Source organism: Homalodisca vitripennis, unplaced genomic scaffold, assembly GCF_021130785.1.
Source record: "Homalodisca vitripennis isolate AUS2020 unplaced genomic scaffold, UT_GWSS_2.1 ScUCBcl_10616;HRSCAF=19584, whole genome shotgun sequence".
Lineage (NCBI taxonomy): Eukaryota > Metazoa > Arthropoda > Insecta > Hemiptera > Cicadellidae > Homalodisca > Homalodisca vitripennis.
The window spans coordinates 19,649-43,332 of NW_025786755.1; the positions used below are offsets into that span (position 1 = coordinate 19,649).

The following is a 23,684-nucleotide window of genomic DNA, read 5'->3' on the forward strand; positions in this document are numbered from 1 at the left end:
TGGACATTGCCCCATTTCCACAGTAAACTTCTCTGTATCAAAAATTATATTTTAGAAATAAACTACTTCACAACAAAGAAAATAATTATAATCTTCGGTCTAATATGTTTTGGCCCATGGTCCAATCCTAAAGCAACTAGATTCTACATGGAACGTTCCACGCCGAAGTTCTGCTAGAGTTCGGCTCGTTTAGTCAAATACGCGGACTTTTAGCTCGCCGAATTTTACGCGTTGTTTAGCAAAAATCCCACCTCTCAGCTTGTTAACGCATTTGTCAGCATGGGAATTTCTTATCCTATAGTAAACATCGCAATTTACGTAGGTTCTAATGGTCAAGCTTTTCTGCTATTAACTTACGTTCGTGTATAGAATTATTGGTCCTATAATCGAATGCGTGAGTTAAAGAAACAGTTTCTACAAATAAAGTTTTTATGAAACACTCAACGTTTGGCTTAGACGTTAAAAACACTCACTCGGTAAAACAACCCTTAACACAAAGAAATCCAAATAAAATGCTTTACTAATTAAGGAAGCATTTAAATGGAGGATTCAGGCTTCCTTCTGTTTGCTTAAGGGGAGGAGGGGAAATATAATGATACTTTAAAATATGTTGTGGGACCAGAAAAATGTTGTGAGACCAATTCAAGCAATTATTTGTTGAGGTTTATTAGTTAGTCTGTGTAACGTAACGTTGAACCATTCATCCTACCCCGTAAGGCTACCGAAAACCCCTTTCACCACCTGGAGCGCTATGTAATTTAAGGGTGGCCTCTTAATTGAAGAAAAATAGGTAGTTAATAAACAGCGCAAGGCCTCTGTTGTTTGTGGGGATTGTATTAAATATTCTCTTCCATTAACTAAATAACACTCATGCTGCAAGTGTAGTTATATTCCTTAGCACTACTTAATAATAAATACATTTAAAGACTTTAAAGTAAGAAATGTTTTTAAGACATTTGTTTTGATGCATTGAATTTGTTGAGTTGCCTATAATAATTTTGAAAGAAGGTCTGTTAAATTAGGAAAATATAACATTTATAAAGCTGATATGATGAATTCCTTTCTTCAATTTAGAAGGCAGTGTTGAGTGGTTGTTTTTGACATTGGTCAGCTGATGGGTGTTAGTGATTGATTAGCTAAATGTTGTTATTTTAATTTCAATGATCCCTAGATGAATAAGAATGGCCGGTGTATTTCCAGTGCCTGTCAAAACAACAGGACGAAAACAATGGACACTATACAGTAAGCAATGTGTATTTTGGATGTTTACGTTTAACGTAAAAATAACGATAAGTTATATCATTACCATTTAAAGTGCAACCTTGACATGCATTTAATGACATAACCTCTGCAATAGGCCCATAATACAGATGTAAATTATAATGTTGTTATTATAGTTTGGTTTTATCATGATTTAACTTGCACAGTTTAAGTTAAAAATATGACTGATTTATATTTCTGTAATGGATAAGCCTCCTAAATGTAATAAAATGGAAGTCAATTTTGTTAATTATAAAGTAGACAGTTGTTTCAGTTCCAGCCATTGTTTATTTATATATAAAAACATTGGCATTCCTCTTATGGGGTAGACTTTAATAAGCGGCCTGGCCTACACACTTTATTTGGTTGTTTTTATCAAATGTATCGATTGTGTTCTATTAAATTATTTGTTATTACAGTTTATTTAACATTATCATATGACTTTAACATATTGATAAATTAAAATAATGTCTAACGCAAGGAATAAACCTTGAGTAATATATATATTTTTTTTGGACATTTCGAAAATGGTGATGAATTTGAGATTAAAAGTTCTTGGCAAGCGGTCATAGAGGTAGAGGAGTGGAATACTGACAGACTAACTTTGTAATTGTTTGTACCACAGAGAAGTGCGCTTGTCGGGTAGAATCCTTGGTACTTTGGGATTATACCGACCACACCCAGACATGAATCGTTATTTCACATTTCGTTTCTACTGATTACTAGATTAGCGTAGAACAATATTTCGTCAATATAAAACAGGAATTGTCTTATCGCAAACCCCTCCCCATCCTCAGACAGAGGTCAAAGTCGAGCGTCTAGTAGATAACGTGATTGCAGAGTCTCGCCGCCCGTTCAGCTGGTGCATCGCTTTGTTGTACTTCCGTGTTTTACCTCTACATTTCTCCAAACACAAAAATTCAACAAAAACAAACATTTACCAAACTAAACTCTTTATTAAAAAAACACTAAAAACTTGTTTTTATTCTTGATCACATTCCGCCACCCAAAATGCGAGTGCCTCCGGCCATCAGCGCGGGCTTTGGCAGCACCTTCGGTGCTGCCCCGCGCTGATGTCGACGAAAGAAAAACATCCCTCGAGATAGTACCTATCAGTAAAATATCAAATTCTAGAGGGGCTAATCAGAAATATAAATTGAATTGTAATGGAAAGGCAATTATGTACCGTGCAAATCACGTGATGCCGCGCGGTCTGCCGTAATCAGGATTCTCGAGAAAGATAAGATAACAGCGACAACAATAACGATCACAATACCTGGAAATGCTTGTAAGTTTGTAATTTTGTAATTGAAGAGTTGTTTTTTTCGTTCTATCATGTTTGTTTCTATAAATTTCTATTTTTGTGTTCTTCATACTAGTGTGGTCGGTATAATCCCAAAGTACCGAATCCTTTCCTCCATTTCACAAAAGTGGTTTCTCACAGCTATTCGGACAAGGTATAGCCTAAGTAATATAAAGTAACTCCAACATATGGTTCAGTATACAGTTGGTTTTGTTATTTTTAATACTATTGTTAAGTTATTTTTGTTGTAATGTGTTATTCATGTTGTTGATATAAACTAATTCTTGTTGTAGGATTATTATATGATATTGAAGTTTGGTAATATACCGAGTCGTTCGATAATGACAATCAAATAACAAGTGTGCCACTTATTAAAGTCTCGCCTTTTTATGTCATAACTGGAAGTAGGCCTATATCACTGATGGCTACAGTATTATAAGAGGCCACCACCACAATAGAATCATATTTGTGATAATCTAAACTATAGAAACAAAAATGTTGACACAAATTACATTATATAAAAACTATCTATGTTGTGCATCAATAAATTGTAACAATAAACCAGTTTAACACTAAGTTACTTTTTACTGTTTTTAAGGATATACTATGATTCTATTGTGGTGATGGTTTCTTATTATACTGCAGCCTCACATCTTAGAAGCTCAAATGTGTTAGCCACTGTCATGATCTAAGTACACTGTGCTCTTGTAAAAAATTATTAACCCACTACCTTCCACTCACTACCTGTATGTCTCAGCCTGGATATGGTAGCCTAGTCAGGTACTCATCTCCAGTCTACAAGATGGCTAAATGGCATTTTATTTCCCTTCCTTACATTTGGCATGCTGCCTTTTTGGATTAATTACTAAATTGTCTATAGGCTAGTCTCAATGAGAATTTTTTACAGCTAACCTTTTAGATCAGTCAAGTGAATAAAAAAAAATGTAGCCTAAACTTATGGTTTTAATTTCCGGTTTGATTTATTTTCAGTAGTAGTTTAGCTGCAGTATAATAAGTGGCCACCACCACCATCAAATCATGATTATCGAACCCGTTTTATTCAGGAGTATCTAAAAGTCCTGAAAACGAAATGTCGGAACCAAATTGTGTCATAAGTATTAAATAAAAATAGTTCAGCTGGTTTTAAATCTTAAAAACTAATATATTTACAATAAATAAAAAACTATCTTTGTTTATAAAATGTTACTAATAATAAAATAATGTAACATTTACATGGTTTACAAGGTTTTTTTCTATTTTCAAGGATAAATGTGTCTGACTCATTGTGACACAAAAAACATGTATGTTGTCATTGTATTTGCTGCTATCAGTCAGCAATGAATTGTACTTTTAATTAATTTGGAGCAATAATGTCGAACTGAGTTATGGTTTTAGGCTTTTACAATTGGACGTAGTTATTCAAAAAGGATCCATCCCACAAATTTTAGAATTATGAGATAGGACTACGATGCTATTCAGCTCAGACGTCTATGTTTTTGCAAAACAGAACCAAGCCTCATCCGAAGCTGTATTAATAGTAAAAATCATATGAAAATCAACCTTTTTATTTATCACCATTCTATATTTTACAAAAAGGTATCAAGTGTTTTGGTTCCTTCTATCTAATGAGTTTTATAATTTCTCTATGCAACCAAGTGGCTTGGTTCTTTATTGAAAAATGCCAGTGCTATTTATATCCATGAAACCATATAGCATGGTTCTGTTTTGCAAATTTAATAAAACGTTAAAAATTAATAAAATGAAATCTGAAACACTGCTTGATCAACAAGGGAAACAAGGCGGGTGGAACTCGATTCCAGAATGCAAAATAAAAGATATTAAGGAATGTATAGAAAAAATTCCTAAATACAGCTCACACTACCGAAGAGGCGAAACCAAATCTTTGTTCTTACCTCCAGAATTGACGATCAACAAAATGTACGATCTTTATGTTAACAATAGGTCAGAAGATCAAGTTGTTAGTTTATCCTCATTTAAAAAGATATTCTACAAAAATTACAATCTTAAATTTAAATCTTTAAAAAAGGACACATGCAATAAGTGTGACTTGTTTGCAGCCAAGATTACAAGTGCTGAAAATTAAGAAGAGAAGAATATCGCCAACGGAGAACATGACAAGCACTTACTAATGGCAGAAAGTGCACAAACAAGACTAAAGACATATATGAAATCTGCTTCTTCTAATGAAAATCTAGAATGCCTAACATTTGACCTTCAAAAAACACTGCCACTTCCTCGCATAGCTACCAACATTGTGTTATAAAAGGCAGCTGTGGGTGTACAACTGCGGGATACATTCAGGGAAGACTGATAAAGGGTATTGTTATACTTGGGTTGAAGGTGAGGCAGGTAGAGGTTCACAGGAGGTTGGCTTCTGTATGTTAAAACATATTCGGAGCAAGGTACCTGTGGGTACAGAGCATTTGATTTTATGGAGTGACTCCTGTGGGGAACAAAACCGGAACATAAAGATAGTGTTGATGCTCAAAGCTGCCCTCCAGGATCATCCAACATTGAAAACAATAACACAGAGATATCACTGATCCCTGGTCACAGTTTTCTTCCAAATGACGATGATTTTGGAAAAATTGAAAATGTCTTAAAAAGACAGCAATATATGTACTGTCCTGAAGATTACTTCCGTATCATGGAAAACTGCAAAAAGAAAAATCCTCTAACAGTTGTCCGAATGAATAAGGAAGACTTTTTCTCATACTCATAAATTGAAAAAAGTATTACTAACAGAAAAAAGGATGTTGAGAAATGAGACATCAGTTGGTTAAACAAAATATAAGTAGTTATTAGGAAAGAAAACCCTTTTGCTATATTTATTAGCAATAAGTTTGATGGATCCCATCAGGAACTAAACATTTCGAAAAGAAGGCGAGGGCGTCAGCTGTCGACGATAGATGTGACACAACTTGTACCTTTGTGGCCTAATGGAAAACCCATCGCTGAGGCAAAGTTAAAAGACTTAAAATCTATGTTTCATCTCATTCCAAAGAACCATAATGGATTTTATAACTCACTCACTGCTGAACCTCAAGACGAGGATGATATAGATGGTTTTGGAGGTGAACCTGATTTTGAAATTTTACTGGATGAGTGAGATTGTTTATGGGTGTTTATAATATTACCTGGAAGTTTTAAAGTAGTTATTTTTAATGTTTGATACTTATATTACTATGTAAGAGTGATAAAATAATTTTAAAATTCATGTTTTATATTATTGGATTAATATTTTATTTCCTTTCAAATAAAACTAATTTTGCAAAAAAGAACCAAGTTGTCTTGATTATTCCTAAGAATAACTAAATTAAAATACAAAAAGGAACCAAACAACATGGGCATATTTTGTCTCTAATTAACAGAAAACCCAAAAGGAACCAATCCACATTTCAATCCATATTTTAAAAATTAATTGAACTTTGTAAATTGTATTGTATCTAATATTTAAATAAAAATATAATCCTTCATTTAAAATAAAGATCATATTATTCACAAAATAAATAGAATAACAACTAGCTGTTAACTTTGACCTCATTTATCTCAGATTGTAAGCTTGGGCATTATTTACTTCCATGTTAGGTGTAATAATCTTATGAACAGCTATCGGGGAGGCCCGAGGTACAATGGTGAGTGTGGGAAGCGTGCGGCTCTCCACAGCATGGCGGACCTCATTTGTACGACCAGGACACAGTTCCCAAATTCAAAGTATTTTTCAACAGTGTTTTAATTAGACAAGACATTGGCTATTGCACTCTTTATGGTATTAACTCGTAGCTGGATTTAATCTGTAATTAATTTTGATGTTAAGTTTATGGAAGCTAACTCTTGTGTTTTTAGTGGGGAACCTTTTCCGGGATGCGGATGATTTTAACTGCTGATGCGTGTCTAATTTTTTTATGGACGCCATTTCTACTGTTTTGGGGTCTCAGGAAGCATTGCAAGTATCTCCCTCTTTTGACTGGGATGAGGTGTGTCTCTGCACTTTCTCCCGCTTCTGGCTTGGGTCTCATCGTTGCGGGGGTTGTTGCTGGGCGCGGCTGTGGCTGTTGTGAAGATGCGGCCCAGGTGCTGGGAAACTAATCAAAGGAAAGGGGGGAGATGGGTGCAATCCCAGCGTCAATCACTGAAACATGCGTTCACTTAGCACTTGGTTCTCAGAAATGTGTGCTCTAGTGCGTGATTTTGATGTCTTTGGAGTGACTGAGACATCATGGCTTCAGTGTGACATCCCCTCAAACTACTACAGCATACCAGGTTACAGCAAACTCTGCATGACATGGGGAAAAATAGGTACCTTATAATGCTTGACTACTCTAAAGCTTTTGATTCTATGGATCATTGTATGCTGATTGCAAAGATGCATTAAGCTTTTATGGATTTGGTGGTGATGTTACTTCATGGATAGGATTGTACCTTGGATACAGGCTGCAGATTAACACACTTGGGAGTGAGGCATCCATGCCCTTTGTAAAGCTGCATGGCAATCCTAAGAGCAGTTGACCAGGGCCGGTCCAGTATACACTTTACACAATTGAAAAAATAGTTCTCAATAGACTCATGACCCACCTGGAGCAGTTAAACATAGTCACTAGTTGTCAACATGGATTTCTGAAAGGTAAATCAACCACATCAGCTATCATCAACCTAATTGAATACATCATTGACCAAATAGATAAAGAACAATACATCTCTGCTCTGCTTCTTGACTACAGCAAAGCATTTGACTGTCTAGGACATGATCTCATATAAAAAAAAACTTAAATCTCTAGGCATTACTGGTATAGCTAACAGTTGGTTTATGAGTTATCTCTCAGGGCGAACACAGGTATTTGAAGTACAGAGCATTACACATGACCTTAGAACCACCTTTCAATCAAACCCACAACCAGTCACACGCGGAATGGCACAAGGATCAGTTCTAGGCCCAGTCATCTTTGTTTTATTTGTCAATGACTTCCCAGCATACATCCAAGACCACAACACCACCTGTGTTATGTATGCTGACGACACAATACTCCTAATCAGTGATGCTACAGCAGAAGGAGTGCATACAACTGCCTGCAACTGCCTGCGCAAAGCACTGACATACTACAGAAAAAAATGACAGCTGTAAACCCATCGAAAACAATACAGATTAATTTTAGTAAAAGAAAAGACTACATTCCAAAAATACCTGACGTAGAAATTGAAAACCACGTTAAATTTCTAGGAGTCATCCTGGATGGAAGTCTAAACTGGACAGAGCATGTAGATGGCATGTGCAAAAAAATCAGCAAAGGTATATATGCTGTGTGGCGCATAAAATGGACTGGAAATTTAGAAACAGCAAAAACCGCTTACTGTTCACTAGTAGAAACGCACATGAGGTATGGGTTCGCTGTATGGGGTGGGTCTTCTGCTGGGAACCTCAACAGGATGCTCATCCTACAGAAAAAAGCCTTCAGAATCCTCGCTGACCTTGAACCTCAACAAAGCTGCAGGTAAGCCTTCCAAGCCCTTGGCATAAAGACTATCACTGCTCTGTACATTCAAGAAGTTATTCTACATCCTCATAGTCTGAGTCTTCAAACAGGGAAAGACTTCCACTTGTACAATACTCGTCATGCAACTAACTACATTCTACCCCCATATCGCACAGCAATCTTTGAAGAAAAGCCATCCTACATCGGCCGGAAGTTGTGAAGTGCTCTACCAGATACAATGAAAGGATTGAAGAGTAATGCCCTACAAGGAAGACTGCATAACCTCCTAGTAAATCAACCTTTTTATACACTGGATGAGTTCCTGAACACCTGCAATGGAGAATGGAGACTACAAAAACCTTGACTTTGTTTCATTATAAGCTAACTTTTTGTAATAATATGTGACTCTATTTTTATTCTTTAAGAATATATCAATAAACAAACTTGTCTATTGTCTAAGAGCAGTAGACCAGGGCCGGTCCAGTATACACTTTACACAGCTGACTTCCTTAGCTCTGTACAAAACTGTATACCTCATTTGCATGTAGATGATTCACAGTTGCACTTGTCATATGGGCCAAGCCACATGGCAGAAGATTTTAGTCATATTGGTGATGACCTGAAGATCATAGCAAACTGGTAAGAAATTAATGGTCTAAAACAACTCAGAAAAAGTGCATAGTTTTGCACACTACTCCATATGACCTTGTGCAGACTCTTAAAAAGAGTGAGGTGAATGTCTCACTTGAAGGCAGCAGTCTGGCTGTCTGTGATAAGGCCACAACTTGGCGTTGTGATCGACCATTGACTCACCTTCACTGAACATGTCACATATGCCTTCCAGCATGCTTTGGGGAGACTGAGAGGTCTGTGTAGGTTTAGAAGTTTGCTTCCATAGATCGCAAACCTTCATGTAGTGCAGTCACTAATACTTTCAGTATAATATTACTGCTTCCCTACATATGGCAATAGTATTTCTTGGGAGGACATTGATTGTGTCCAGAGGCTGCAGAACTCAGCTATTCGCTTTATTTTTTGCTTGAGAAGGTTAGACCATGTATCTCCGTAAAGGCAACAGTTAATATGCTGCCGGTAGATGCTGAATGTAGGATGTTAACTTCCTGCATGACACATAGTGTTTTGAAGATGTGTGTGAGGCTCTCTTTCCGTAACAAGGTGTCTCAGGGCAGGTCTCGCCATGGTGTAAAGCTTCACTTTCCTAAGGTGAGCTTGTAATTGTGGAAGAAGAAATTTTCATACTTTGGCCCTTGTCTTTACAATGAGCTCCTGATAACCTCAAAACATTGTCATACAATACCTTTAAAGTTATGGTTATAAAAATGTTAATGCATTAAATTCCTAATTATGTTAAAATAATTTAGTAATTTAGTGTTAAAGTATTTATGACAATAGTTGTTTTGACAAACTGACCTTGGGAATGCTATAAAATAAAATAAAGGCATTTTGAATTAATTTGATAAACAATTTAATAGATCTGATAGCATGTCTCTGACAAAGTATAATGTAGCTTAGATTTGTAACCTAATGATTTAAAGGAAAATTAGATAATTTTGTTATAAAAACATTGTTTTCACTAACTTTATGTTTGAATTGCATTGCACAATTTTAAACATTTCCATACGATGTTTACAGCATGTCTGCATAGCCAGGGTTATGTTTAGGATCATTCTTGATTCCCAGAGTGTTTTAATAGCTATTCAAATTTAACTCTCAATATAATTGTTTCTGCATTTTAAGGGACTTAAGGCAAAATGTTTAATAACTTATTTGCAATATTGTGACCTATTAATTATTATGTATATTCTACTCAAAATAATTGATTATTACTCAAAAAGAAAAACTTTATTTTTATCAGGAGAATGTTAAATTTGCAACCAGTGATTCATACAAAACTTGTTGTCTAGTCCTGTATTACATACATTAGACATCTGAACGTAATTCTAGATGGAGGGAAAGGCATCAAACGTCTTGGAAGCCCCCTCATGGATGATGACTGGTGTCCAGATTCACAGGTGGTTTTGGCAAAAAAGCTACTTGATGAGAAATGTGGTGAGTAAGCTATAGTTTGTTTAAACTATTATCATAAAGGAAACACTATTTATCCTATTTCAGGTTATTAATTTTTAGTTCTTTTTATATAACTCTTGACCTAATAACTTTATACATTGTTTTACATATTGTTCAATGCAAGCTGTTTTATACTATCACATATTTAAGTAGTATACTTTCTTCCTTCCAGGGCCATGGATAGGCCTACTACCTAAGGAGGTATTTTGCCTCATCAACTACCCATCTTCATCTCTCCCAGTGTGTAGTATTATTCTTCCATTCCTGCCTGCCAGTTTCCTTTGGTCCCTCTCTTCTTGGTACTTACATTGTTTCTTGGGTCCTCTTCCTGGTGGGTTTTCATAATTTAAATGTAGTAAATATATTGTGATTACAGTTGTAAATACAAAATGATGAATATATAGATTCAAGTGAATATGATATGTTATTACATAGGTGGTTTGTCATACCAGTTAAAATTGTTATAATGGTTTAAAATACTAATGATAAGTCATTTGAACATTTTTGTTGAAATAAACGTTCAGTACAGTAATAATAATAATAACAATAACAATAATAATATCTGTATTTAATATTGTATCACAATTTAACATTGTATAGCAATCGTCAAATCACATCCATATTAAAAATCACCTACTGTACCTTATACTAACCTCTTGTGGCAGATGTGATAATGACAGTCTGTGATGTTGAGTTCGGAAGTTTTTCCTACCTCTTGTTTCGTAATAAACTGAACCAAATTATATCTTGGTTGGCAATATAAGAACAACTCAATAATTTTAAATTGCCATTGACTCTCATAGTTGTCTTTTTCTGAAGCTTGAGAACCCTCTTCATTTTGCTTTTTGCACAACTTCCCCAAAGTCTCACTCCATATACAAAATTTAAGTGTATTAGGCCATAGTAGTCTTTTTTTAGGACTTCTAGGGAACAGAATTTGCTAGGTGACAAAGCAATTATGGAGGAGAAAATTCTGGCTCAGGTTTTATCAATACCTTAATACGTTAATTACCTTAATACCTTCCTCTTGATTTAATACAAGCATAGCTGGAATGACTGCGTCAATATGGAGTTAATGACATTAGATATTGACTGGTTAGTTTTCAAATTCATTTCAGAAAAATACTGAATGCATGAATTCAATTCCATGAATGATGAGATTTTTAGACCTAGTTTTAAAACAAAGTTGTGTCATCCACGTACTGAATTAATAATTAATTTTTTTAGATCTAGATGTAGACCAGGAGGAGAATGCCAGGCTGGGGGTGTATTGGTTGATCAAAGCCTCAGAACAGGGACATCAAGAGGCAACAGATTTACTCAGCCACTGCCTTCAAACTGGTCAAGGTCAGTTTCAATGTGTAATAGTCTATTGTGATGTGTAACGGAAGGTTTAAGGTTTTGGTTGTTGAATAAAATAATTTTAGGATACAATGTGTTTCTATAAAATCTGTTAACAGTGTCTTTTATACCATCAGATGAACATTGCTATATGAATGCATTTAGTCTATGCAATAGAAAAGTTTTCCAAATGTTGCTGTATTGTTAAGGTATTTGTGAGCACAACTATGTGGACGTAAGGGCTTGTCTTGATATGCCTCAAGAAGAAAAGCTAGCTCGGTGTGCAGCTCGGAAGGTGTTTGAAAGGTAATTATAGTAGTTTATTAATAGTTGTCATAATTACCCTTTCCTTGCTGGGTTGGCAGTTAGGTTAATTTGCCACACTATTAACAGAAAAGTCATTCAATGGTTCAACATCCAGGTACTTTTTTCCTCTTCTGAAAACACAAGTGGTTAAAGGAGTTAATACGATTTTAGAAAAGTTTAATTGTGCCTTAGATATAACAGTTGACGCCAAAACACACCTTCATATTTGTACGAGTATTATTTTCTTTTTCTCTTGAACAAAAACACAATTGTGTAGTTTTTCTAACACCATTAAAGCAATGGCTAAAACTTTTTCTTATCGTTCTTGTGTTTATTATTTTTATTCACTCTCCCATTTTTATAAATAATAATAGGGACAAAAATTGACAGTAAAATGTTTAATTAATGTACCATTTTATAAGAATTTATTTTATACAGTTGATAATGATTGCATATATTTTAATTGGTTAATGGACAATGGCTTAGGCCAATTTTGTAAATAAATTGTATATCAGCTTAAATCTGCAGGTCTATATTATCAAACGATTCTATTAATGGACAGTGGATTAGACCTCTAATTCTGTAAATAAATGTAAGATAAGTAAATATGTAAGTCTACATTATCAATACCATACAATTCTATTCAAAATTAATATTAGAAGGGTTGGCTTTAATTTTGCTATGAATTTTACATTTATATATTTCCAATATTTTGAATAAAACCATATGAAAATTCAATATAATATTGTTTTAATATTGGAGATGATTGGTGATATGATTCCATCAGTCTTGATATCATTGATTTGAGACATCAGTGTTGCAAACATTTTTTCCTAGGGCTTAACCCTTTTACCACCATAAATATATGCAACTTGGTGCACGATGATAAGCGCTAAGTTAGCTGACTATCTATGTACTGAATACTGAATACCACCGAAACTCATTATTTTGATACAATCATAAGTCAGCTTATAGAACAGCTACAATTAAAATTTTTGTTTCGTTTTGTTCGTATTCAATTGTGCTACCTGTGTATGTGTAGTTTGAAAACTTATATTTGCTTTTTAATTTTTGTTAATTTTTAAAAAAACTAAATGTTTTTAAAATTTTCTTAACACTTTTTATTTTAAAGTTGTGTATATATATACATTTTGTTCTGTGTTAAATATATATGTTTGTAAACATAATTATCTTATTAGAATATAGCAATGATTTTAAGATCAAATATTCATATTATAAAAGTAAGTTAAAAGAACAAAATGCGTCTTTTGACCAAAATTGTTCTTTGCAAATAATTTTTAATTCGTATTGTTGGTTCACAATAACACCATTTGGGTTCCTACGCTGTGTATATTAATGTTCCAAATTAGATTTACTATTAAAAAACTCAGTTTATACCAAGGACTAAATTACAATCCTGGAAAAGTACCATTTAATTTTTTTTTAACTTTGAAATTGTAGTGTATTCTATTATTGCTGGTCCAATGATTCTAAGTACACAGAAAAACTTATTTCAGGTATACAGTCAAAAGACTAAAGATAAGAATAAAGGAAAAAATAGATTTTGATTGCATTAACACATATTTACAAACAATCTTAATATCAAATGTGGAATTTTCAAAGAAAGTCTTCTTAAGTGCTTTTTTTGCAAGGTCGTGTTTTTTCCGACTTCTCTTGCAGGTCCAATGATTCTAAGTACACAGAAAAACTTATTTCAGGTTATACAGTCAAAAGACTAAAGATAAGAATAAAGGAAAACATAGATTTTGATTGCACTAACACATATTTACAAACAATGTTAATCAACTGCCTTATACGTGCAGCTGGCGCGACACAGTCTACTTGATGTCTTTTGTTGTTCTATCATTATTAGGTATATTAATTTAGTAATTTTACACAAAGCAACTATTTAGAATGTTTCTTATCTTTATTTTGGTGTAAATGTTACGTTGATGTTTCTTATCTTTATTTTGGTGTAAATGTTACGTTGATTGGTAAAACATAAGTACGTAGTACAAAAAATACGTAAGGCTGATCCAATCAGGCCGTAGCGTTTCTCAGTTTGAGTGTGTGAGCAAAGCACATCGGCCCATGGCGGATTTCAAATCAAATCTGACTGCCAATTAGATTGGCCTGTGTTGATGCTCTAAATAAACTGTAAAGCCTATAATCAGCCCATGGCGATATTAATTATCAAATTATTCAATCAGAGTAACGGGAGGGTTATTGAAACCAATCTACTATCTCAATCGTTTGGTAAGAAAATGTTTGTCTGAGATACTTGGAGGGGCATATATTAAATTAATTGTACCACATTGATAGTTTCTTACAAGAGCTCTGGACCTGACTCTCTAACCTGAAATTGTCTACATTGTCTATTGTCTATTGTCTATTGTCTAATACTGTTATCAACCGAATCATCCTCTCTAATTTTGATTCATTTCTGTGCTGTCACTGTTTGTATTCCCATAGTTTGTTTGATTACAGGCATCTTTGTTATTGTTTTAGCATGTCTGCAGGAGAAGATTTCATAACAAGTGACCAACTTCAGGATAGAATGACTCGTTTGGATGAACAAAAAGGACAGAGAGTGGAAGATCAGCCATCTACATCAAGTGGTGAGACAACTGGTACGAAGACTTATACAAGAGCTAATAATAATGCTTAACCTTCTGGAAATAACCGATCCAAACAGTCACTTGCCAGTGGCAAGGACGCATATTTCTAAGCTAATGTCATTTTGTACAAATGCCATTTAATGAATTAAAACAATACAAAAATCTGTAGCCTAAATATACCTACCAATACTTTAGTAATCATGTAAACTACAGTTTTTATACTGCATTAAATACACTATATATAAACATATCAGTTGTTCAATGGCTGTAAATATTTTGTGTGAAGCTGCAGTCATATTGGCAACCCTACATACATAACCACTGAAAATAAACCTCTTTAACCTAGTAGTTAACCGAATTAAGCTACATCTAGTGTGGCTACTACTTGGATGGATGATTGCTGACTAATCCTGTTCTTGCGAGCAGCCAGCCTGACCAGCTATTAGTGGTGGTTCGTAAGTCACCTTTAAGCCGTTGATCCCCACGTCAAGTGTTAGGGAGACCTTATTAACCCTAACTTCACCTGGTAAAATAAGACATTCATTCCTTTTTTTTACTTTATTCAGGAAGCTTCATTAATATGCAGATGTAGTTGGTACTATCGGGAAGAGCATTTAAATACCTTTCATAATCTATCAATTAAATATGCAAGTATTTAATCGTCACTCCATGAGATGTGACTAAGCGTTAATGATCACTTTTACATTGGTATTATGGTTAACCATCACAGCAACAATAAAATAACAGAATAAATACGTTTTAAACAAATTCAATACACCATTAAGAGATTAAAACATGTGATATGTTAACACAATGTAGCTTAACTATTCCAACACATTCAGCATAATTTTATAATGAATTGTCATGTAGACTTTTATTATTTAAATACTGATAAGAACTCTAATTTAATGAGCAAAAGACTGAACATATCATGTGGCAAGATACACCTAGAAAGATGTATGTAGAGTTTAAATTTAGCTTGAGAATTCATATCTATAAGAAAGAGTTCTATGATACGTTATTTTTGTGTAAACTTCTTTTTTGTATGATAGTCTTTTGGTCTGTTAGTTCACAGGACATCTCGGGAATGAAATGGGTTATAAATTTGAAATTTGCGTGCACCCCAGTGAAGTCTTTTATGACACTTAGTGTGGCGTAGTTCTACCTTGTATATTTTAGAAACCAGTTAGTTTCAATAACATTCTCATTTGGTAAAAGTTGGATATATTGGACCTATGTAAAACACATGATTATATTTATTGTTAAAACATATTGTATTCATATTTACGTAAAATAGTAGCAGAAGATCTCTAGTTTACGGCAATCTACATTTGGATTCAAGAATCCTAAAAATTGTTGATTTGTAGACCCCGATTCTCTGCTGATCTTTCTCTGCTGATACTTGTGTTCTGTCATTCTGCACTGGCCATTATGAGTAAGTGCAACCGGTATTTTATAAACGTGTTTATGCTCTGATAACAATTAGTTTGTTGTCTTTATTGTAAAAGGCTTCATTGTTATAAGTAAAGTATCTAAGTCAGTGTAGCTATCTATAAAAATTGCTTGATAATTAAGTAAACAGTTTTTAATTTTAGCCTTATCTGTAATGTCAATCAATCGTGTTTTTATAGATTTTGTTTCTTTATTACTATTTTCATAATTATTGCACAAACTGTTAGAATATTTAATTCTGAAGTATTAAATATAATTTTAAAATATGAAGTAATTATTCTCTTTAAATCGTACACTTATAAACACTTTCTTAAAAAAGTTACATATCAGTATATTATACTTTATTTAGATATATATTTGTATATTTTCAGTTAGTCCTAAAAATAAAAGTATAGTATTTTGTATGTATGGTGCATTCCTCTGATGAATCTTATAACAGTTATTTTAAGATTGTTAATCTGTGACTGTAGTTTAGGTTTACTATTGTATCTGCTTAATATATGTTGTAGTAACAAATCCATCATTGTTAAATTTATTAACATAACGTTTTTGAACTAAACTGCTTCGTGTAGTAAAGTTTTTAACTAAAAAGTTAGTTTTGTATATTGACAAGAACATGTAACATCTCAACTTTGCTTTTAGTTTTAATACAGTATATCAAGTGACTCTTTAAAAAAAGTATCTCTGTTTTGACAGACTTTCCCATATTTTGTAAGCCTTTGAGAAAGCCACATTCCACCATTTCAATTGAAAACAATCAAAACCTGTTTTAAAACTGTGTCTAGTTGTTATTAACAAGAAATTAACCTATATTTACATCATAACGGGCTTCCATATTGAGTATATTGCATAATTTAATTAGAAAACAAAAATGTTCTTGTAGGACATTCAACTTATAATATAATTGATAATGAGAAATATATTATTTTGATCTTTTCATTAGGAGAGATGTAACCTACATCAGTGTTTGAAGATTAACACCTACAGTTCTAGTCTATCCAGAGTGGGACTGGATATACTAATCCAACTGTTTGTGCTGTGAAGCGTCTCTGTTGCAGACATGTTTAATACTTGTACAGTATTGTTATACATAAATTGTAAAAAAATATTTTCAGTAACCCTATGCGCTTGAAAGGCCAGCAGAACTGGCCACAACAAAGTTGTAGACAGCTCACGTTAGGTTTGCCATAGTTTGTCCTTGTAACTCGTATGGCCAGTACAGATAGCCACGCTACTTTCATTGGCAGCTCGGTGGCCATATTTGTTGTTTGCCTCCTCAGATCGGATTTATTTTTATATCCTTCGCATTACGTACATAGTAGTGTAAAATGTTTAAAGAAGAATGAAAAATAATTTAAAATTTAGTTTTAATGAATCTTTCTAATACAAAGATAAACATACATTTGGGAAATTTAACTCTTACATATATTGTTCAGAAAGATATGTAAATAAAATGTTACAAAGTAGGCATATACAAATGAAATGTTACAAAGTAGGCATACACAGTTATGTTACACTCAAACATGAACTATTTAACATTTTTCTCATTCATTACATTTTTACGGAATAAAACTTTTAAATAGTTAGTACATGTCTTCTAGTAAAGTTTTCTTGTTTCTATCTCTTCAGTGTATAAGCCCACTATACGTCTTTCATCTAATTTGCACAGTCAATGTTTAGAAAATAATTACAGGCTAATTTAAAATTTACTGCTTCACCTAAAATAACTTTAAAATAAGGCTGCTCAATAGGTTTTAGCACTCATTATTCATTATAAAACAAAGAGGATATTAGAAAATAATTCATATTTTTAGTGGCCAGGGGTGCTGGCCTTACGAGCTATGGACGTATTATATCTTGGCCAGTACAGCTGGACTTACAAGCTGAGATAACATTACGGCAAAAATTAATCCTTGCTTCCGACAAAATGGCGGTGGTCAGTGGAGCTGTCCATACGAGCTCCAAGGATAAATTATAAATACTGCCTTTGAGTGCATACGGTTAATAGAAGTGAGCTGGTGAACTTCAATAATGTAGACTTATATTAGGAGACACAGCAATTACTTATGCTAAATATTTTCTATAAAGCCTGAAGTTTGTTTACTTGAATATTAGGACACTAATGCTGCACTTCATCTGACAGAGCTGAATACAAGTTGATAGAAGCTATAGCTGCCGCACTTAATTTAACAAACAATTAAAAACATGTTTTGTAAACAATAGTAATTCCTCCACTCCCTTTCATAGCATTAAATTTTGTTTCAATGCAATCTGAAATAAATTTACATATTAATAATGTATACAACTCTAGTTTTATAACTAGTTCTATAACTATAGAATTCTAGTTTTTTCAAACTGCAGTATTCACTAGTACAGTAAAAGCAGTCAGATACCATTTTAAAATTGTAAGACTTTGTGTTCTATTTAGCGTAATAAGTTAACAAACCAGTGTTCTATATAACTGCAGATTCAACCGTTATTTACTTTATTAAAAACTGAGAAGTGTCAGATGTATTTTTTAAATTTTAATGAAGAAAAATCAGGTTGGCCAAAACGGAGACTGGTTCTTTAAGAGTTTTAAAGTTGTGTAAAGATACATTGTAAGTCAATGTGTTCATGTAACCTACAAATTTTGAATATAGTAGTAATGTAATAATGCAAAAGTAAAACATGTAATTAACTCTTTTTTATTAAATCAATTATTACATTTTTATAGAATATACTGATATTAACAATATACTCATTTTGGTAATATCAATAAGTATTCATATATCAAGTTTGGTTATTACAAGTTGTAATCAGTAATGGTAGTTTAAATTGTATGAACTTCTGACACGAGACTGAGAAAGTTAGTGATTTCTCTAACTGCTAACATGATAACTTAGTGTATAGTATCTCTGGATTCTAAAGCGAACAAGGATAATATACAATACAGTTAATAATGAGCCTACAGGTGACTAACTTGATTTTACCCTCATAAAACTGTTTTAATCTCAGATACTTGTAAATCCTTTTTTCAACCCATAGAATTATGAGGATTGTCTCATTTTAAACATGTATGTATGCATGCATTGAAATGTTTTGTTTGACCTTTAGAACAAAAAGTCCAACCATCTTTGTATTCCATGATTTAAATACCCAAAAAGTAGAAATTTTATTGGAGAAATTAAGTAGCATTAGGCCTGTGTTATTAGTACAAGTAATTGCAGTTTAAATTAAATTTGTTTAATGTAATTTGATTTATTTTACTTTCAGTATTTATTGTTATTAATATCTCCTGACTTCTAGATTAACACAGTTTAACTTGTTATATCTTATTTGCTTTGTAGTATTAATTTATATATTGATATTGTATACTGTACTGCAATACTTAGTGGCTAAAATTAAATTATCATAGATTAATAATCCTCTGAATTTGCTCTCGGTTGAAAACTCAGTGTATTATAATGAGGCTAGTTGTTTTAAGTAAATAAATGATCACCCATGTCATTATTATATTGGTTTATAAATCCTGGTTATTCTTCAACATAAAAAAGTATTGTTCTACACGTCATTGTTTTTTTTTCTCGGCAATTAAATTGAAATTTTCAAATATTTTTACTCCAAAAACTGAATTTTTGAGATTGAAAAAAATAAAACTTTTTATAATATTCAAAATCAATTACATTGAACTCCATAATTTAATATTTGGTAGATTTAACTGTAAAACTCTTCAAGTTGTAAGGTGACACACTTTAATATTCAATAAATTATATCAAATAATTGTGTTCTGCCCAGACTGGAAGAACCGCAGCGATGGTGGAGAGAAGTTAACAGAGGATATGTTGATATCGGCTGCGACCACGTACTCGAGGGGAGAGATGCCGCTGGTCACAGCAGTGCTCAGTCTACAGCCCAGTTCCCGAGCGAGACCCAGTCTGCTACAAGCTGTCTTACTGCACCCCTTCCGTGTGGTAGCATCCTCGTACAATCAGATTGTACGGTCCCTCGGCTGCCACAACATCTGGTACACTCAGCTTACTAAGTGAAAATTTTATTTGTGTAAATACATTATACACGGACCCATTTTAGCATACTTAGGTAACATTTTATTTTATTGAGGAATAGTGTATAGCAATTTTAACTTTATACAATACATTAAATAATTGAAAAGTTTAGGTAAAACGTTTTTCATATTCGAGGTACTTGTAAGATTTTGTGTTTAAAATAAAACTGATTCAATAAAAAATATACATTATATGAAATTATAAACTATGTAGTTAAAATTATTTTAAGATTTCAAAATAAATAGAAATAGCCCAAAATAATTCAAACAGCATAACATTTAAAATCTTTAAGTTAACCAAATAAGAACTTAATAAACAGTTTTATATCTCCTTATTGAAAGTACGGTATATAGTAGAATAAACTTTGAACTCTTGCAAACTTTACTTAATGGAAATTTTATTAGAAACTTATTGTTTCAGATTAATCTGTTTTTTATCCTTAGTCTGTTTAAATTTATATTAATGAGCACCTCTCAGTAAAATATTGATTTATTCATAAGTAAAAGTACAAATCTAACTGTAAATTTAATATTACAAACTTTTTAATATTCTAAAGTTATCTCTCAAATAAACTTTCATACAAGGATAATTTTTATATGAGTTAAATTAAAATAATTGAACAACATAACTTATTAAGTGGAGCGGAATATAAATTTTTTCTATGTATTACCATTTTTGATCTTTAAGATCACAACAAACACATATAAGTTGGAAGCACAATATACAAGTATGTGCATAGAATATAATCTGTATATTTTTATGAAGTTTAGTAGTGTATTTAGGAAATTATGATAATTTTTCCATGAGTTTGGAAGGAATTCTAAGGTTAACCTTGACAATTTTACTGGGATTATAGACGTATATCTAGTAGAACTAGTAGTTTATGGTAGACATTGCTGATATAAAATAAAACAAGTAATCAAAACTTATACTTAATCGTTTGTCTGAAGAAATGCAAAAATATTCTGCGACAAGGAACAAAGAAGCTCAGAAGGAACCCCTTGCATCTCTTCCACATGAGAAGATTTTTGATTTTAAGAGGAAGGTGAACTGGAGCTGAACAACATTCACATTGAATGAACCCCTCCCATCTTAGCTGTGTTACGTATAGGAGAACTAGGAAATATTAAAGAAATTATCAAGAAAACTAAAAGCTGTTTCATGTTTGTTTGCCAGGTGGTACATGCCGTTATCCCTAGCACAGGTAAAGCTGGTGCTGACTGTACTGTTCATCCTGTCGATGGGACTAGATGCTCTGCTAGCCATGCTGCCAACAATCCTGTATTATTGCTCTCTGGCTGTTATGGTGGTAGCCACCTGCCACGTCCTCACCAAAAGACAAGATATGCGCCACTTCAGAAGGTACATTTGGTTCCATTAATACTAAGAGTTTATCTTTGAAATGATTTTGTGTAAAACAAAAATTCAAACAAACTTTGTGAAAACAAATACATTTTTTAAATTCTTTAGGGAAAGAGACGATTGCTTCCGCACATAGTCCTAAAAGGACCTTTACTCCTTCCTTTACTTATGTTTGTGCCCTCAAAATCTGAGACTTTTACAGAAGCCAATCAAATTTGAGGGCTCCTGTTTTCTGATATCCTTGGGGCTGAGAAGATACGCGCCTAGGAATCTTTTCCTACTTTTTGATATGGCAAGACAGTTTAGTCATATGTGTTCCAGTGATTCTTCTGCTTCTCCGTAGAATCTGAATTCCTGTCTGACTAATACCTACCTTCATAGGTCATTAAAAAAAAAAATCATACCAGAGCGTTGTGACACGCCTAAGTCAAGAATCGCAACCATCATGTTGTGTGTCTACTTCACTAACTCTAAAACATGCACTTAATACAAAACTAAACACAACACTAATTATTAAAACTGAACTACAGAATACAGGTCACAATATGTCTGCATTCGTTGAGCAACCATCTACGAATAAGGACAGAACCCCTCCCCTGGGGGCATCCTTTCCGGGCCGTAACTGTGGCTGATTCATCCCTGAACTTTGATGTTACTTGTCTACTTTTACTACTATATACTTGACAACACCTAGAGAGATTAAAAACATTACTTTTTTGGCTATGTTTTTAATTGGTTTGGGTTCTGTTATTTGCTTCATTAAATCAGTGTGTTTCTGATGAAGGGTTCTGGAAATTTGAAAATTAACACATGAACATGGTTTTATGCTTTATGTTAACTTTGAACTGCTTGGAAGAGTATTGAAGCCGATTGGTGTTACAGAAAATATATAGGTATTGTGTGACAGAAATGTAGTGAGGTGATAGCAGTTCATTTAGGCTACTTGTAGCTAGCAATACCATGCTAAATCTTTTATTAAGAGTTGTAAATCATTTGTATCTTTTACTTAATTAGTTACATTTAACAAATGATATATTTCTGTAAATGCCAGAGTTTAATTGCTATAACAAGTTTGGTACGTTCTATAATGCATTTACCATTCACGCTTTTTTAATTTCCCACTCCCTGAATGCTTCAGGTGATGACAAATATTATCCTTTGGATGACATTTTGTCATAGACTGTTTTACGGAAGGGAATGATGCTATTGCAATGACCCATGGATAGCAGATTTTCAATTCTGATTCTGCTCATTTGGAGAACATTGTTAATATGTAAAAAAATTTATGAATATGCTGTACTCAAAATGTATCGTTCACCTTGTATATGCTGCAACTGTGACAATACATAAGTAAGCAAACTTTACGGTTTTACCAGATCAAGATTATGGTACACTCAGTAGTAAATTTGTTCTTGCATACTATTACACTCTGACAATGTTGGTCAAAATTTAATTTTTATATATGTAGCTGTTTGTTCTTGATTTTGAACAAAATCAACAGTTATATTCAATAACTCGAAGCATTGCAAAGAAAAAATTCCATTAATTCTTTGCCCATAAAGCTCAATCACAGAACGAGTAAAGAGATTAGCTTAGAGCTGACATAGCACCACACAGGATGGAGTACGATTTAGGTTGGGCATTTGTGCCCACTATCTTTCGAGATCCAATGAGGAGAGATAATGGCCACTATCTCAGTCATTTCACATTGGAAGTAGGGGAGGCCAGACCAGTTCCAGTCTCTTCAAGTCACAGCGGGCAGAGGAGACACTACTCATATTCTGACTTGCAACAGCCAGACTTAACATTTAGGGAGCCCCATCCATTTGATTAGTCATTCTCTGCAGTAAAATAGACCTATTGACTAATTGACTAATCCTTTCTACACTAATATCCTAACATTGTCAGTGATGTGCTGTTTACTGGAAATCCATTAGGTTGCCCAGATTTAACTGATAAATGAATTTTTATGTACCCAGCATAAGTTTTACTGGCAGGTAGGTATAAATAAACCAGCAAAAGTGAATTCTCCTGGGAATCTATTGGTTTATACACAGTGATCTTTTGACCCCTTTGGAAATAATTGATGTTAAGATAACATATGTATATTACAAAATTGATTCGAAATATTAATGTTCTAAAAATAACCCTAGTTTCATAATTAGAATCCCTTAAGTAAAGTAAGACCAATGTTTACAGGTGGTCAAACCTGTTCCTTGCCTATTCAGATGGTAATGTGAACACAGGCCAGGCAGAGTTCCAGTACTGTCGTAACAACATCGGACCTTACGTCTGGTTTTTCCTTGGTCTGCTGATGCACCTGTTGCTGTACCCTGTTCTGAGGCAGTCCATACCTCAGTCAGAGCTAGCTGTTCTGGCATTTGGTTTTACCTGCCTCACTCTCTACAGTTTCACT

The 23,684-nt window shown here is 33.4% G+C and overlaps 1 protein-coding gene across 3 annotated transcripts; it reads left to right on the forward strand.

Annotated features, from left to right (window-relative positions):
• Positions 1 to 1,114: 1,114 nt before the first annotated feature.
• Positions 1,115 to 23,684, forward strand: LOC124374860 (wolframin-like; the record flags this gene model as incomplete). Of its 3 annotated transcripts, none has more annotated exon segments than XM_046833002.1 (9): positions 1,115 to 1,242; positions 10,021 to 10,125; positions 10,316 to 10,474; positions 11,371 to 11,490; positions 11,694 to 11,790; positions 14,299 to 14,420; positions 19,638 to 19,866; positions 21,083 to 21,268; positions 23,468 to 23,684. In XM_046833002.1, coding segments are annotated over 9 exon segments (1,296 nt in total), but the record flags the coding sequence as incomplete, so codon positions are not given.